Raw genomic sequence first — 17,603 nt, forward strand, 5'->3', positions numbered from 1 at the left:
GCTCCTTGGAGCAGGGCCCAGCGTCCATGGGTCTAACTGAGGTTTCCTTGACTCTCTTATGAGCATCCTGTTCCTGTTTGACCGTCAGCTGCAGGGCGAATTGAGTCAGCGCACTGAAGGTAGCACAGGGCCAACACAATGATGGTGAGGCGTTTCGAAACCATTTGGAGCAATAAAACACAACAAATGAATGAGCAAACTCAAAAAGCAACCGCACTCTACAAAGCAAAGTGAAATATGAAACTTCACTGTGTTTTCTGTTCTAATTAGAACTCGTTTCCATGGTGTTGCTGCAACATAGAATTTGATGACAGGTAGATTCTCTATGAGATCACAATACATGATTCTTAGAATGTTCACAAGAAAGTAGTTTTATTTCAGTCCCGCTGCTTTCCTTTAGCACTTGCATGTATTCAGAACATTCAAATCAATGTGGTGTGTGTGTGTGCCATGGGGCATTTTTCTAAAGTGTGAAACTACAAAACTGATCAGTTCATGTAACAAGTAGGCCTAGAGTTGTCTTTTTTTAGACAGAGGAGCCGAATATACTGCATTTCATATATTCAACTTACAGTTACAGTAATGTAACAGTAATTCAGCTGAGCATATGAGTATACTTTATTACATGCTACTGTGTATTGTAAAGATATATAAATTCCAAACCATGCCTATATAGATTGCAGTGCCGGTTCAGACCTCCATGGCGCCCTAAGCTAAATCCTGCTAAGGGGCCCTCCAACCTGAACTCTGAGGGCCAAATTGTAACCATTTTTTTAACAGTCGCATCTGACACCTCAGTGCTCCCAATACAATCATCCCGCCCCATTTTGGATTTCTACGGAAATTACCAAATATAGTGTTTTTCCCCTTAAAGGACTAGGAGAAAGCAAAATAATTGCGTATGAATCACCTTCACAGCTAAATGCCCAGTTTTAGGGTGTGGGCTGCTTGCTTTTGATGCTTGCTGTACATATCCCATTACAAAAAATAACTGCAGTTCAGTTATACTACAGTAGGCTATAGTGCAGTAGCCTAGTATTTTCATGTCCAAAATACTGCATTTCTGCAGTAAAGTACAGTACTATGCTGTACAATTTGTTGTTATGCTGCCGATTTGTTGTGTCCAAAATACTGCATTTTCTGCATAAGAACTGCAAATATTTCCTCCAAAACAGCGCTTTTGATATTCAGAAATCTGCAGTTTGACACTTGAAGTAATGCAGTTATTTTTTTGTAAGGGTTTGTGCTTGTAGCCTACTGGCTGAGGCAGACTGTTCTTCACCTGTGTCTAGTAGGCTATTTTTTTTTTTTTTAAGTATATTTTTTGGGCTTTTTATGCCTTTACTCAGATAGGATAGTGGAGACTGACAGGAAGTGAGTGGGAGAGAGAGTCGGGGTTGGATCCGGAAAGGACCACGGGGCGGGAATCGAACCCGGGTCGCCGGCGTACGGTGCAGGTGCCCCAGCCAGTCACGCCACTGCTGGGGCCGTCTATTAGGCTATTTGCCAAAGACGACTGAACTGGCTCCCCCTGATTCCCTTCAATATTTTTTCAAACATAGAGTATTTTAAACAATCATTTTAAAAACCCAGGACATCTTAAACCTAATCACCCTTGTTTTCCCATTCCTCCTTCTCCTCTGCCTTGAGTTTTTACCTGCAGAAGTAGCCGGATGGTGATCCTGGCCAAGAGGCCCATGGTGACCAGCAGACAGACGCGGTGAAAGGAGATCACCCATACAATGGCACCAGGTCTCCTAGTCTCTGTCAGCTTCTCTCACCGCTGTCCCTCGGAGAGACACCTCCCCTGTGCTCACCTCAGGACTCTGGCTGTTAGCTATGGTCTCTGGTCTGGCTAACTCTTCTTCGCTTAAACACTTCATCCCTTTTGCCTGTGAAATGCAGGATGTTTTCTCTGTGTCCTCTTTCTAACAGCAGGTCCTCCACCACCATGAATGGTCCCTCTGGAGTCCCTGTCAGCACAGAAAGTCTGTAAGGGCTAGTAGTCTGCGTCTACACTGGGAAGAGAATGCAGGGAAAAAGAAGCAGGTAATTCATTATTTAAGTAGAAGAATTTGGGGGGGGGGGGGTGTTGGTTTTGTTATTGTTTTATGATTTAATGTGTCACTTGCCAACGTCCTTTTTACACACTCCTGTGTAGTAGGCTAGTCCGGTTGGTGGCAGTATATATCGTGAAGATATGATCCGCCATTAGTCAGAAGAAGAAGAAGAAGAGTAACATCATCATACCAGAGAATGTCTAATAAGGGGAGAACTGCCACTCTTGGAAAACTTCCAGTTTCTGAACTGGTTGCAGTTCATCCTGTGGTTCCACATGAGGGCGCTCGTCCACGAGTGCAGAATGCATGGAGGTCTATGGAGCTGTACCCCTCAAAATCCACTTTTCTCGGGATATAATTTTTTTTCAAGTAATTTGAATATTGTATTCGAAAGGGGAGGCAAAGAACATACACTTGGTTGAGTATTATATTTTTTAAAGTCACTTAATTGTTCTAAAAAGCCTTTCAAACGTGTCAATGACGTCATTCATTAGCACAATGCTAGCGTGTTATGGGCAACAACGACCAGGGTTGGGTCAGATTACTTTGAAATGTAATCCATTACTGACTACAAATTACATGGCAATTTTTGTAATCAGTAACGTAATCAGGATTACCAAAAACATGTAACGTAATCTGATTACTTTAGGATTACTTTTAGATTACTTCAATAAATATGTCCCTTAAGTAAAAGACACCACCACTGAATTGATGAAAGAATTCTCATTCAGTTTTTCTGTTTATTATTTCATTACATCTAAAATAATCTTTGCTCTGAGTAAAGCATTCCTGTGTGAATTAACTGATATTTTCCTCCAAAAATCTTAATGTAGCCCCTTGTTTTAGTGTTCCCATTTACTTTGAGGTCACCAGGTCCCATTGTCTGAAAAACACCCAAAACTAATACATTTCTATAGCTATTCTCTACTTTGGGGGTGGTATTTTGGTGGTTGAAAATTTCCCCATCCCAAAATTGATCACTTAGTCATCATGGATGTGATCATGGATCACTATTCTCCAAACATGCACAACTCAGCTTAACCTTTATAAGGGCACACCTGGACAATGAATTTAGCTTTCGCTGGATTTTTTTGACCCAGGGACATGGCCTGAGATTGAATGACACGGACACCATGTCTATTTCAATTGTGGGGGTGAGAAAATTATTCCTTTGGGATGTTTTTCAACCAGGGGGACCTGGTGACTTTCTCAAAGTAAACGGTGACACTAAAACAAGAGGCTACATTAAGATTAGGAGGAAAAGATCAGGCAGTGTGCCGAGAGACCTGCCCCAATAGTAAATACGTTAGTAATACTCTTTTGATCCCGTGAGGGAAATTTGGTCTTCCAGTCCGCGAATTAGTGAAGCACACAGTGAACACACAGTGAGGTGAAGCACACACCAACCCGGAGCAGTCAGCTGTCTGCTACAACGGCGCTCGGGGATCAATGAGGGGTTAGGTGCCTTACTCAAGGGCACTTCAGCCGTAGATGTGGGCATGGGAGAGCAGTGCTCAACCACTTCCCCCGCCCACATTTTTTCTACTGGTCGGGGATCGAACCAGCAAGCCCGAAGCTTGTCGAATTAAAAGATAACTAGGCTATCATTAAAAAGTTGCATTGCTTGCATGATAAAATGTAATCAGGTAATCCCCAACAATGTAACTGTAATCTGATTACACAATTTTTTATTGTAATCTGGGCTGATTATAGTTACTTGATTTTTGTAATCTGATTACGTAATCCAGATTACATGTAATCCGTTACTACCCAACCCTGACAACGACCCAACCTGTAAGAAATCAAAAGGACATAAGGACTCGTTCATTTAACTTTTGACCTATAACCCATGTTGAAGTTATACAAACTACAATTAAAATCTGAGATTTGTCAACGACAATCAGGTGAAAGAGACAAATTTAGTCGTCTAGCTCCATTGACTCCCATTCATTCTGCACTCATGGCGATCGCCCCCAGTGGAACTCTGGTGGAACTGCAGCCAAAATTCGGTACAATGGGACTTAATACAGAGTCTCCAGGCTCTCCGTAGACGGGCTCTGATCATACCAAAGATGGTTGATTACGAAGATACTTCCTGAGAGGCCATTTCCTGTCCCTGGAAATGTATGCAAATAGGGTAGCAGTACACGCCCCTGTGCAGGCGGGGACTGAACCAGAGCCCGTCTCTGACTGAACTCCACTTTGACACAAGATTAAGAATGGGACACACAGGACTAAATGCAACACTAAAACTGATTGGAAAAGGTGATGGATTATGCATAGAGTGTCAAACACTGGAAGATGTGGGGCATGTTTTGTTTAGATGTGGAAGATACAGAGAACAGAGACAAACATGGCAAGAATTGGATGAGAACATAGAGGATATTCTTGGGGAACAAAGAATGCAAGTAGATAGAATTAGAGCCTTATTTGTTTTCCTGAAAAACACTGAGTTAATGAAAATAATTAAATTTTTGGTTTTGTTTTGATTGGTTGTTTATTTGTTGGTTTCTGTTTTGTTATTATCTATTATCTCTAGATTTATTTTTACACCTTTCTGATTGAATAGCCAAAACCTCCAATAGCATCACTCCTGTACAGTAGGTGGCGGTATACATCAATTAAACGATGTAATCTGCCATTAAAGGAAAGAAGTAGAAGAAGATAGAAAATGTCTAAATAGACGGGCTCTGCTCATAGACATGAACTAGGACGACCCATCTTGCTACGCATTAATTATCTTTGATCATACTATGGCGTCTCAACAACAGCCTGGTGTTCCTCCTCAGGCTGCAGGTCTTCAGCAACAGCTTAGTCAACAACAAGACTTTGATCCTGTTCACCGTTTTAAGATGTTAATACCACAGCTAAAGGAGAGTCTTCAGGTTAGTCCATTGTTTGAGTGCAACCATGTAACTTACCAGCTAGAGCTAGCTAACTTATAGATGGTAGTCTTTTTTTTTGTTCAGCTGACGAACGGTACGCCATAGAACTTAACATTAGACATTGAAACTTGCCTATATTGAGATGTGATTTAATTAGCTAAGTAAGTGAAACATCGTGCAAAACACGTGCATATTTATTAGCCTACGCCTGAAGTAGAATAATGTTATCTGGCTAAGTAACGAAGCTGCTAGCTGGAGTTAACCAGAGTTAACTCTTCCTTGTTACTGTCATGTGTTTCTGCCGTAAATATTGGGGAGGGATGACTTGGACAGTGGCTCCAGAAACCGCCGTCCTGTCTCGCTATCCGGAGAAATAATCGTTGGTCACATTTTGTTTAGATTAGTCTCTTGTCTCCTTTTAAACCTCTGGTTCACCTTCATTGTTATGGTTTTTGTGTTCCGCTGTATTAACTAAGCAACCTGCGTTTTTATTCATTCTAACCAGAATGTCATGACCATTGCCTCTTTGAACTTCCAACACAACACAGCAATTGACAATGGAATGTGAGTATCCTCATTGTTTTGATAACGTAAAGAAAATGCAACGTGCTAACATCACTACTTATTTGTGTCAAAGTGGTTGTTTTCAGCTGTTTGTTTAAATTGTGTATTTTACTGTAATGTTGCTCCCCCTACAGCAAAAGCAATGATGCAGCAGTACAGCGTTTTGATAAGAGTCTTGAGGAGTTCTATGCTTTATGTGACCAGGTGGAACTCTGCTTGGTAAGTATGCAAAGATGGCTTATATTCCAAAACATATGTAATCGTGCATGTCCATTTTTTTTTTGTGCCCCACCTTTAACTTATTGAATAAACAGTCTAGTGCTGATGTTTCTCGGCCATTTGCAAATGCTTAGTGCTTTATCTTTATCATACAAGGTGACCACATAACCATCATAAGTACTTGGGGAAAGTATATAGTATATAAGTATATATACTCTTTTGATCCCGTGAGGGAAATTTGGTCTCTGCATTTATCCCAATCCGTGAATTAGTGAAACACACTCAGCTCACAGTGAACACACAGTGAGGTGAAGCACACGCTAATGCCGGTGTTCCAGTTTAGATGGTGAGCAGGTTAACTTGTGATATTTGCATAAAATCCGTGAATATTCAACAAGACCCTGCCTACTTGTTAACAACGCTTTGCTCTGCCTCCGCCCTTCCAGTGCTGGATATTCACATTTTCACAAGCCTACAGTGCGTGACAGAATATGAAGCAAGATCTTGCCGAAAACATGCGGGAATCGCTATGTATAATGCATGTCTGCTTAAGCATCCACACAAAATGTTGTGCAAACAGGAAATGTGTCAAAGTAAATCAGCGAAGGTTTTGTTGGGTTTCGAACATGAGTCTCACTGAGGCAAAATGTTCTAAGCAGTAAGCACTATCACCACTACGCCACAGAGAGTAACACTTGTCATTAGTCTATTAGACTAGTCTACTAGCTTACTAGCTATCCTGATGTCCATGTTAACTGGTGATAGCCTATAACATGAGCAAACACAGCGAATGCATGCCTTGAATAATGCAGATTAATTTTGCCTCAGTAATTTTGCATCACAAACAGTAACAAATGACCCCATCAGACGTTGCTCGTTTTTTGTGCAGAAAGCAAAAATTATGAAGATCACTTAGGCCTCGAACTGCTCACTAAAATAGCAAACTAGCAGCAATAGTCCACCCTGCTAACCAATTGCACCACTGGTTATTTTGTATCTATACAATAGCATGGTGTTCCTATTAAATGAATGTAGGTCTATGTTGTCTTGTGACAGCTTATTTGTCAATCGATCAAGATATTCATTATAGCAAACATCTAGGCTAAGTGAATGTTTTGCAACAGGCTGCTGAACGAGCAGTAAGTAGGCTAAACTATTTTCTAATTTAGGCTACGTGGGAATCTGAAACAGCAACATCTGTCATCAAACTCTCTCATCAAAGTTTTGTAATATATGCTACCATGATAACCATTTTGTGTCGTCAAATTAGGACCAACAAATTAAATAATATTTAACTCGGAGAAAATAAGTTTCATGTGTTCACTTCAAATCATTAGACAGCTCACTGCATAACTTCACCGAGACATGACACTAAGTTATGATAATTTTTGCACATGACTGACGTATTTCATATTATTAACCCCCAAAACGGAATAAAGTGTTAGTGGGACATGCCAGTTTGTTGTACATCAGTTAGGTTTTGGTATGTGAGGCAAAGATGAACCTATTTTGTTGTTTTGAGGCTTGCATATGCCCATGTTAAATTGTGATGGCACCAGTTAACATGGGCGTATATTTCTCACTTATGTTAACCTGTGTTAACTTTGACTAACAGTTCAATATATACATAGAAATCTGGCATCAATTTCAGCGGCTAGTAGTGTAGTGGTATAGATGATGTAACAGCTAATCCAATCAACTTTCTTGTCCATGCGTGGTTCGAATCCCAGCTAGATCGCTAGTTTTATTTTTTCCATTCATTCAGTATGTGTCATATTTGTGGATAATGCTTAAACGGACATGTATTAGACATACACTGGTGATGTTTTCAGCGATATCTGTTATATTGTCTCACTTGCAAACACTTCGTGAAAATGTAGCCTAATATAAACCTGCACTATCGGAGGCAGAGCAGATTAAGAAGTAGGCAGGGTCTTGTTGAATATTCACTGATTTTATGCAAATATCACCAGTTAAACTGCTCACCATCTAAACTGGAACACCGGCGCAGTGAGCTGCCTGCAACAACAGCGGCGCTCGGGGAGCAGTGAGGGGTTAGGTGCCTTGCTCAAGGGTACTTCAACCGTGCCTACAGGTCAGGGTTCGAAGGTTACAAGTCCGAAGCACTAACCAGTAGGCCACAGCTGCGCCAAAAGTAATCCCAGCAATGTTTTTTCATGTTCCCGAAACATCATGTGTCACACAGTGGGATGGCAGTTTATTGCTTCAATCTTTCAATAAATGTATCCTACATGTTGCATTCCAAATTCGTATGTTTTTGTTATGAGGACATGATTTTTACTTCTTTATAATTTTGAGTTATTGTTTGGTGAAACTATGTTGAAAGTGTATCTGCTGTATATTCTATACAAATTAAGAATTTAATTTATATTAAACTACATGGCATTTAAATGATCATACTGTACATGACACTCCTGGTAAGTTTCCAGTGTGTGACCTCTCTCTCACTCTCATTCTCTAGCGGCTGGCCCATGAGTGCCTCTCTCAGAGCATTGACAGCGCCAAACACTCGCCCAACTTGGTCCCCACAGCCACCAAACCAGACACAGTGCAGACAGAATCTTTGTCATACACCCAGTACCTCAGTATGATCAAATCACAGATATCCTGTGCAAAGGACATCCATAATGCTTTGCTGGAGTGCTCAAAGAAGATTTTGTCTAAGAACCAGCAACAGGGGATCATGTGATTATGGACATGTATAAAATGTGTTTGTTTTGTCATAAATGTTTATTTACATTGATCTTTTTTTAGTAATAAAACACAGATACAGTTGTGCCTACTGTACTCTACAGCTTGTTTGTCTCATTCTTCACCAACACTGAACAGTACAGTTCCTTACAAAGTAGCAAGACTGATTTGCCTTCAACACATCAATATTTTTTTTCTGTTATTACTCTCCTATGTTGATTGAACCTCTGCAGCAGCCCAGTTTTAACGGTGTGTAATGCGATGAAAATAACCTGATTTCTTGTGATTGTCTAGCAAGCACAGATATCTGCTTACATTTCCTCACGAAAAAGTGCTGTAGTAATACTATAAGATTTCTATAGTAATATGTATATATTTCTACTACTATTATTGATGACTATGGTATTCTAATACCTCATATCATTCCCTCTAGGGTTCCCATACTATAAGATTCATATCTATAGTATTCCTGTAATATTAGAATTTGGCCCAAAATACTATAATATTCCTAGTCTCTTTGGTTAGGGTTTCAATAAATTGCAGGCATCCCAACCTGCAGAGAGTATTTTTTAAAAGAGGTAGCATCTAACCTAACCTCTCACCCCACGTGTATCACACACACTTCTCACTTCCAAATTCCTATATTTTTAATTTTCAGAAGTCCGGGAGCGGCGACTTTGATGACACACAGCATGCAACACAGTCACATGATGGCACAAGAGAAAGTATCTTCCTTGTTTATCAAAATAGACTGTCACATGTGCTGTGTTCCACCACCGGGGTTACATGAATTATTTGTCATTGTAATGAGGGAAAAAATAAATTAATTGGCACGTTACTAAATGATCATATCATTTTGCCATGGTAAAGTTCCTCTATATTCTGTGATCTACGACTTTTGGTGTTGTGTTGTTGTGTTGAACAGCGGTTTTCTGTCCGCCTGCACCCTAGAGCTAGTGAATGGTACATTCCAATGCTGTTTTAACAGAACATAGCCTCCTCCCTGTTAGCGCCAAACAACTTTGATTCTAGAAGGAATGAATTCATCGAGACTTTGTTGCGCTATTTGGACGCTTTTTACCGTTTTGCTAACAGGATGTCTATATGGGGTTGGTGATTTGTTTTTACGTTCTTGAATGTTTTAACATTCATTGCCACAAACATATCAATATTGTGTACTCCACTGTTTGCAACCTACTTCCTGCATTTGTTTTAGATAAACGTAGCTTTTTCGCAGTCCATAATGAAAAAAATAACATTTGTATTTTTGTTGTTTATTTCTTGTAGCAAACAGAAGAATGCAAGACTTCCATGTACCCACCTAAAGGGCCGACGTAAGTGTCCATGCAGTCTGTTGGTTAAACACGTTGTAGGATTCCGTAGGCTAGGCTACATCTTTATCAACTTCTGTCTAGGTTCAAAGGATCTGTCCAATGGTATACAGTAAATCTAGACGAGCCTCCTGTTACAAGATGGGACGGAGTGATCAAGGAGAAGAAAAACGAAGTAGGTTGAGATTTTGAAAAAGACTGCAGAAGCTGGTCATTGCAGTTGTTAACCCGCTTTATTTAATTTGTTCACATTTAGGTGTCAATGAAATCTATGGATATTATGGTGTCAGTGAAAAATACATTGTATCACACTTTCAAACTAATGTGATTGTGGTGTACGCTTTTCAGCTTGTAGCAATGATTCAGGCCATAAAGGTGCTGGCTAACAGTCTTGTTCCCAGTGGAAAACTCATTGACTTGGTGGACAACGGGTTGGTCAGTGACAGAATTATGAATCATGAAATATTAGGCCTACTGTTTGCATGTGGTAATTAAAGACCACATGCAAATTGATTTTTATTTATTTTTTTACTTTTCTTTCTTTTTGTCAGCCACTGATGTTGGGCTCAATGCCCTACCCTTTTAATGAGGAGATTCAAGGGATATCAACTGCTTCGGGAGTTCCATTAGGAGAAGTTATACTCTTCAACATCTTCTATGAGGTTTTCACTGTATGTACATCAGTGGTAGCAGAGGACACACATGGTAAACAAACTGTAAAACTGTAGTGTAATTTGTCCTTTTTAGCATATTGGCTTAACAAAAAAAATGACATCTAGCACTGACTGTGTCACACATGGTTTTGTCTCCAGGAAATCTATATCATGGACGAAATTTGGACTTTGGTTTGTTAATGGGGTATGGCTTTTTTACATTCATTCTTGGTAGAGTTCGTAACTGAAATGCTGGTGGATCACCTGTCTGAAATACGTTCTTGCTTATTTATCAGATGGAATCACAAAAACCATTCCTGGGCATTAACAGACAAGCTGAAACCTCTCGCTGTAAATATTGACTTCAAACGAAACAATGTTACTGTTTTCAAGTCCACCAACTTTGCTGGATATGTTGGCATTTTGACCGGTGTCAGACCTGTAAGTATACAATGATAAGAGTGGGTATCTTCAAGTTCCAACCTCTTTCAGGCAGTGAAATGTCAACAATATGTTGTTTTCATCTGCAGAAACTGTTCACCCTGACAATGAATGAGCGTTTTAACTTTGATGGGGGATATGTAGGTCAGTGTCTGAAAGTACATTCATATATTTGTATGTTGATGCAGTGCGTTTCAGTATACCAAATCATGCAAATGTCCTGGTTTTGGTATTCTTTTCTAATTTCAACAGGGATCTTGGAATGGATTTTGGGGAACCGAGACGGCATGTGGATGGGTTTCCTAACACGCTCCGTCCTAGAGAATGCTACCAGGTGCAGTGACGTTTTGAACACGTCTGTACTTTTGTAATTTCATTTCTCCCTGGGCCCTGCAAACCAGATCTGAGAATAGCACTACCTTTCCTGTCTTGCTTTCTGTGTTTAGTTACGAGGACGCCAAAAAACAGCTCACCCTTACCAAGTTACTGGCTCCTGCTTACTTCATTCTTGGGGGGAACCAGACTGGACAAGGCTGCGTGATCACCAGAACCAGAGTTAATGCCCTGGATGTTTGGGAGTGAGTGTACCTCGGAGAGCGCGTGAATTTTTGCTGAAGGGTTGAATTTTTTTTGCTTTATTTATTAAGTCATTATCTGCGGAATAATCCTTCTCTCAGGATTGAGCTGAAGCTTGGAAGGTGGTACGTGCTGGAGACCAACTATGATCACTGGGAGAAGCCTTTCATCTTGGATGACCGCAGGACACCAGCTATGAGGTGCATGAATAAGACGACACAGAATGTGAGTATCAATCTTTTTATTACAGGCCAGTTGAAGCGTGTTTAGACACAATTCAGTCAGATCTTGAATTCTTTCACCTAACATCTTGCACATCTCATTTCTAATTTTACATTTGGTGCAATTCTGATTTTAAAATTAACATTCCTTTTTCCTTAGAATATTTCATTTAAAACATTGTATGATGTTCTTTCAACCAAACCAGTCCTTAACAAGGTAAGAAAAACATCAATTTAAACTTTTTTTCCAGTATCTTGTATCGTCCCTTTTCTCCAGAATGTTGCTTCAAACTATACTGATGTAGGCCTTCCCCTTTGTCCTTATATTACATTTTGTCTTTTCAGCTAACTACCTACACCACCCTGATGGAGGTATCCACAGGAAAACTGGAGTCTTTCCTCAGAGAGTGCCCAGATCCCTGCAGTCCATGGTGATCAGGGCTCAAATACCCCATTCACCTTGTCTGTCGGTACACGTGGCACTATTGAAGGTTGTCTAACGTTAAACCTCCTCACCACACAAGCTTCTGTCCAGGTCCCCAGCCATATCATTCCCTGTCACTACTAAGTGATGGCCAATGCAGTGTTTGTCTCATGCATTCTGTACTACCTCAATATGTCACAGTACACACTTGGCTTTTGACTACTTGTGTATTAATCTAATCATTTCCCTTATATGCCTTTGTCAAATTTGTAAATATACTTTGATATGTCTAATAGCTTTGGAATAAAAAATATTTGTGACCTTGAGTTTGTTCTGTTTCTGTTCTGCACAATAACTGGTATTCCTTGAGACTTGTTAGCAAAATGCAAAACTACCCAATGCTGCAAAGAAATGATTCAGTCCTACCCAGTGCTCAAAATGTGAGACTCATGTCTTGACCGTTTTATTAGTTTCTGCATTGTCTGCAAGATCAAAATGCCACACACTTGGCAAGAGCAACTTTTTGATCAAAACAATTGTCCACCAGCTATTTGTTGGTAGGTAAAGTTTGGGTCCTGAGTTTGAGTCTAAGTTATTTACTCTTCATAAACTCATTTGAGAATGGTAGTCATGAACTAAATATGTCCTGAGAAAGATATTTAGAGAATAATAATAATAAAACTTTCTTGTGGTACATATACAATACCTTCCTTGTGGTACATACGGTTTTCATTTGTCTCAGCTACTTTTTTCCCATTCCCCTTTTATCTCCATATCTGTTGCTAATCAGGTATCCCATCTCTGTCTCAATTCACACCAGATTGTTGAAAGGTTTGCCTTTCAGGCTTTTTCGAGTACTTCTATGTACAATTTATGAATTAAAATGTCACAAACTATTTATATCTTAATGCAAGAATGAAGATTTTAGTCAATTTCTGTTAAAAAATAGTTTTTGAACACAAGGAGAGCATGAGATGGTGTTTGGTCTCTGACTCTCCTTCAGTAATGACTCAGCACTCAGAACTTCTCTTCTCTGCCAGGATTCTATTGGATGTTGAGACATAGTTTTGTTTTTGTGGAGAGTGTGGACAAGATTGCGTCTTCACTAGTTCAAGGTTTTGTGCTCTCCACCATTTCACGAAGAGCCACTTGAGAGCAATATACCTGTGGATTTCATCATGGTTAAGATTAAACCATCAGTGAACTTTCTGATTTTTATTTTTTTTATTTTGAACGAATCCCACTCTGTAAGTATGGACTATGAAATAAGAGTAGATGTTGTCTTTTCCATTGCAATTCCTGGTATCTACTATTACATGAATCTGCTGGATATACATGATCAATCTATGCCTTGTTCAATAACCACAAACTGAATGTCACTGTAAAAAATAATTTCTTTAAAATGGGAAAGGCCCGTTCTACCAGCATTAGACACCAATGACCAGGTGATGTATTGCCTCTGTCCTGTCCTGCCCTGTGCGTGTGGTTGCTGTGTTTGAGGACAGGTGATGTATTGCCCCTGTCCTGCCCTGTGCGTGTGGTTGCTGTGTTTGAGGACAGGTGATGTATTGCCCCTGTCCTGCCCTGTGCGTGTGGTTGCTGTGTTTGAGGACAGGTCCCAGACGAGTGCCAGCAGGAGACAGAGAGGCTCCGCATTCAGCTGAAGCACTTAGAGACTCGTTTTCAGAAGCAGCAACAGCAGATCCAGCGCTTACGCATCCTGAACGATAAGACATCTGCAGATGCGGATGAGGTTATTGAGCTGCCTGGTCAAACTGAAAACACTGGTAAATTATGCTTTTCTGTATGTGTAGGTACTGAGGGCTTGATTTGTTGAGCTATCTGTGATCATTATATATGAAGTTCACACTTTATTTCAACCCTAGCTTGTAATTTATTCATCAGACTGTGCACAGATCTTTAACAATGGCAGTAAAGCAAGTGGATTTTACATGATCAAACCCATGAGGAGCCCATCCCGGATAAAGGTGTACTGTGACATGTCAGAAGGCGGTGGCTGGACAGTCCTCCAAAGACGCAAAGATGGCAAAGAGTCTTTTGAGAGGTAAGAAGAGGCTGTGATTGGAAATGTTAAAGATTAGGGCAAAAAACAAAATGTCAATGTCCTTGATCATGTAACAAGACAAGATGTTTTCAAAGGGGATGGGATGACTACAAGCAGGGCTTCGGAGACATGGAGTCAGCAAATGGGGAGTTCTGGTTAGGGAATGACAATCTGTATTATCTGACTTCACAAGGTAAACTCATTTGAAAAAACATTGAAGTGCAATAGCACAAAATGAAGACATATATATATATATATATGCTATAGACAATTTAATTTACTGATTCAAATGTTTACTGTGTAGCTGATTATGACCTAAGGATCAACCTGGAGGATTTTGATGGGGCCTACCGCTATGCAGTCTACGAGAAATTCAAAGTTTCAAGCGAGCAGGTATTGTTTTGTTGACCTGCAGATTTGTATGATCCATTACAACCATATAATGTTAAGATACTCTGATTATAACTGTAAGGAAGGACATGGGTAATTATCTTCTCCTATTTTAGACCTGACAATCACAGTAATTTAATGAATAATATCTCACTAAAAATGTTCTTAAACTAAATGAATTTACATTACACATTTTAATCAATTAATAGTGTAGGCCTACCAGTTGACATGTAGATTCTTTCCAAAGGAAAAATATCAGTTGAACTTTGGGGAGTACAAAGGAAATGCTGGGAACTCTCTAGCAGGAAGCTACCATCCTGAGGTCCAGTGGTGGGCCAGCCATCAGGGCATGAAGTTCAGCACCTTTGACAATGACAACGATCGTTATGATCGCAACTGCGCCAAAGAGGACAAATCTGGTTGGTGGTTTAACAGGTATACTATTCCATCTTTAACACTGCTCGCTGTTTATAGATCTGTCACTTTCAAATATCAATTTCACTAAAATGGTTGTTTCATCTTTTGCCACCAGATGTCACTCTGCCAACCTGAATGGAGTATACTATCAAGGTCCATACAGTTCTGTGACTGACAATGGGATAGTCTGGTACACATGGCATGGATGGTGGTATTCCTTGAAGTCTGTGGTCATGAAGATCAGACCATCATACTTTGAGCCGAATGAAGTGTAGTGGCAGTTTACACAATATCATCAAGGGAGATCCCAGAATGTATCCTGTAATAGAAACAGCATCTATCATAACTGATTAGCCATATAGTTAATGTAAATATCATAACCAATCCCAATCCCTACTATGTACTTAATAAAGTTATCAAGATTTAATGTATCTTGGTTTTGCTATCCAGTAGGTAAATAAAGGTGTTTTATCAACAGTATATCAGACAATGATAGAATCTGTTTAACATCACTGGTAGCCACTCCTAACAAACAGATGCAAGTGAAAGCTGGCGATAATCAACCAGGTGGGCAAGATCATCAGCATCCCACAAAAACAGCAGACATTTCTGTACATTGAAGCAGTGGAAAGGAAATCAAATTCCATCCTCCAGGATCCCTCCTACCCCCTCAACCAATGTGTTTTGAACTGCTACCATCAGGCAGAAGATACAGTGCCTCTCATTGCCTTCAATCAAAGAAAAAAATCTAACATGGGAACATGTTGGACAATAAAGCTTTTTGAATCTTGAATCTTATCTTATTTCAGATAGGCTACAGGGTCAAGGTAACAATGCGACTAATTGGCCACGCCATCATCCATGCAGGTGAAGAGAGGAAGACTTTAAAAGTAGCCACCAGGAGGCTACATGCTATGAATTTGCTCTATAGCGAAACGTGTGAGGATTCACCGAATAACTGAAATTACATCCAATTGTTAAGCAGGTGCTTCTTAAATTCAATTAGTGTGTCTACATGGCGTAGACATAATGAATAAACTGGGATTCGAAAATTGAGATGCCGGCATTCAATTGAAACAGGTAAACTTGAACTATCCCAATCAGTATTTCTCTTCAAGGGCTAGCCTACATGCTCATAAGTTGTTGTGGCAGTGTTACCTGAGCTTTAAACGGGGCAATCCATCGCTTCCCTGAAAAGTGTTTTTGTTAACATTAGGCCTAGTCTACTTGGCAAATTGCTAGTAGGCCTAACTTAGATGTTGAATTTTCTCCCCTGGAACTCCACAGCCTAGGCTACTGAAATTGGTATGGAATCAATGTTTGTCCAGCTGAGCTCCGTTTACATCATGGGCCAGTTTTGGCAAAGGTTTGATGTGCCATTTTACTCATTGGCCTAATGAAAGGCCTACAGAACTTTTATTCTCTTCTTCTTATGTCCCATACTTGTCAGAGTAAATTAACCTGAGTGTTTAAGAAATGTACCATCTTTATGAATAACGCGTGTACATATTTGATTAACTGTCCTTAGTATCCGGTGATTGATGACTGATAGCTTTTGAAGACAGAAGATGGCATGTGTTTTCGATACATTGCCTTATTTGTGGTGGCCCACCACAATATCAACATTCACCACCACACAATGATTTTCTATGTTGTATTATTTAAATTGTACAATCACCTACCACCACAAATAGAACTCATTATGTGGGAAACACTGGATAGAGAATGTCAGGCAGTCCTAGTAGTGCAGATGATCCTGTCAAGGTTTAGGACCCACTGTTTACTCTCCTGACTTGACCTATGTTTAGACATGGTGGCAGGGCAGGCCATCAGAAACAGCTGTTTGATGTGTGGTGGTCAGGTGCAGAGGACAGCTTTGGGCGGTACTTCATAGGAAGTAGGCTTAGGCTCAGGGTGAGGAAGTAACCTATATGAGCTCATGAGAAACTGGAGCCTGACCAAGAGAAATGACTTACTTGAAATAAGCACTCACCATAGTATTGCCCTACAGTATACCATAAGCTGCTTGACAGGGATTTGAGGGAGCTTGTTCCCTCCTGGAAAGTTTCACACTGGCAACAGACTTTAGGTCCTTGGGTTGGGGTCTCCTTGAGACACTTTATCTGAAGTTAATCCAATAAGGATAGTGTGCTTATGTAAGAAATGGGGGTCTGGCTTATGTGTGAAATGTGTGGCAGTATTGTAATAGTATACCGTGTGCGAGTTATTTACTTGTGGGTCTGATTTATCTGTAAAAACTGACATTTTCAAATGCATTTGTCAGTTCTAACAAGCCAATCCAGAAAGATGTTTTTTTGTGTGTAGGGAATCTCTTTCACAGTGTGTTGTTGTCACTGGGTTGTCTTTAAGATTAACATGGGGCCCTGTGAGCTTGCCATTGCTCTCTCTCTGGGAGGTAGGTCAGAGAACTGTGTCAAGGACCTTTTAGAATCTTCCAAAATTCTCGAATGCCAGAGCAGGTGTTGGCATGTTGCTTTGGGGATTTGAACCCAGTATGTGGTGTGTGGTGGAGACAACCCAGTGGTGTGAATGTCCGCTGACAAAAGAGATATCATAGCTATTTTTAACACTCCAAGAACATAATTATACATCTGTATCTATATTATGATGTGCCAATGTAACTT

At 40.1% G+C, this 17,603-nt stretch overlaps 3 protein-coding genes across 3 annotated transcripts; all 3 read left to right on the forward strand.

Moving 5' to 3' along the window:
• The first annotated feature begins 4,729 nt into the window (after positions 1 to 4,729).
• med29 (mediator complex subunit 29) lies at positions 4,730 to 8,539 on the forward strand. The gene is made up of 4 exons (XM_076292412.1): positions 4,730 to 4,945; positions 5,451 to 5,509; positions 5,644 to 5,728; positions 8,211 to 8,539. Exons 1-4 carry the CDS (start codon positions 4,814 to 4,816, stop codon positions 8,436 to 8,438), a joined length of 504 nt encoding a protein of 167 aa, XP_076148527.1. The 5' UTR covers positions 4,730 to 4,813; the 3' UTR covers positions 8,439 to 8,539.
• An 869-nt stretch (positions 8,540 to 9,408) lies between these two features.
• On the forward strand, positions 9,409 to 12,412 carry asah1a (N-acylsphingosine amidohydrolase (acid ceramidase) 1a). Its single transcript, XM_076292413.1, has 13 exons — positions 9,409 to 9,549; positions 9,728 to 9,774; positions 9,856 to 9,946; positions 10,120 to 10,206; positions 10,323 to 10,476; positions 10,584 to 10,629; positions 10,721 to 10,865; positions 10,955 to 11,009; positions 11,118 to 11,199; positions 11,312 to 11,443; positions 11,543 to 11,666; positions 11,823 to 11,879; positions 12,008 to 12,412. Exons 1-13 carry the CDS (start codon positions 9,478 to 9,480, stop codon positions 12,095 to 12,097), a joined length of 1,182 nt encoding a protein of 393 aa, XP_076148528.1. The 5' UTR covers positions 9,409 to 9,477; the 3' UTR covers positions 12,098 to 12,412.
• Positions 12,413 to 13,164: 752 nt separating this feature from the next.
• Positions 13,165 to 15,750, forward strand: fgl1 (fibrinogen-like 1). The gene is made up of 7 exons (XM_076292414.1): positions 13,165 to 13,333; positions 13,702 to 13,873; positions 13,992 to 14,151; positions 14,247 to 14,344; positions 14,456 to 14,544; positions 14,789 to 14,976; positions 15,074 to 15,750. The coding sequence occupies exons 1-7, from the start codon at positions 13,265 to 13,267 to the stop codon at positions 15,231 to 15,233; spliced, it is 936 nt and encodes a 311-aa protein (XP_076148529.1). The 5' UTR covers positions 13,165 to 13,264; the 3' UTR covers positions 15,234 to 15,750.
• Positions 15,751 to 17,603: the final 1,853 nt, after the last annotated feature.

This window comes from Alosa pseudoharengus, unplaced genomic scaffold, assembly GCF_046254945.1.
Source record: "Alosa pseudoharengus isolate Yale_2024_CS ecotype anadromous, Long Island Sound unplaced genomic scaffold, YU_APseudo_1.1 YU_APseudo_1.1_scf_19, whole genome shotgun sequence".
Classification (NCBI taxonomy): domain Eukaryota; kingdom Metazoa; phylum Chordata; class Actinopteri; order Clupeiformes; family Clupeidae; genus Alosa; species Alosa pseudoharengus.

Excerpts from the sequence above, each read along its gene's own strand:
- med29 (XM_076292412.1), top strand. The coding sequence starts at position 4,814 with ATGGCGTCTCAACAACAGCCTGGTGTTCCTCCTCAGGCTGCAGGTCTT. Across the intron at positions 4,946-5,450 it reads AGCTAAAGGAGAGTCTTCAG|AATGTCATGACCATTGCCTC; the intron begins GTTAGTCCATTG and ends CATTCTAACCAG. Across the intron at positions 5,729-8,210 it reads ACCAGGTGGAACTCTGCTTG|CGGCTGGCCCATGAGTGCCT; the intron begins GTAAGTATGCAA and ends CTCATTCTCTAG.
- asah1a (XM_076292413.1), top strand. The coding sequence starts at position 9,478 with ATGAATTCATCGAGACTTTGTTGCGCTATTTGGACGCTTTTTACCGTT. Across the intron at positions 10,207-10,322 it reads ACTTGGTGGACAACGGGTTG|CCACTGATGTTGGGCTCAAT; the intron begins GTCAGTGACAGA and ends TCTTTTTGTCAG. Across the intron at positions 11,010-11,117 it reads CTTTGATGGGGGATATGTAG|GGATCTTGGAATGGATTTTG; the intron begins GTCAGTGTCTGA and ends TAATTTCAACAG.
- fgl1 (XM_076292414.1), top strand. The coding sequence starts at position 13,265 with ATGGTTAAGATTAAACCATCAGTGAACTTTCTGATTTTTATTTTTTTT. Across the intron at positions 14,152-14,246 it reads GGCAAAGAGTCTTTTGAGAG|GGGATGGGATGACTACAAGC; the intron begins GTAAGAAGAGGC and ends ATGTTTTCAAAG. Across the intron at positions 14,545-14,788 it reads TCAAAGTTTCAAGCGAGCAG|GAAAAATATCAGTTGAACTT; the intron begins GTATTGTTTTGT and ends TTCTTTCCAAAG.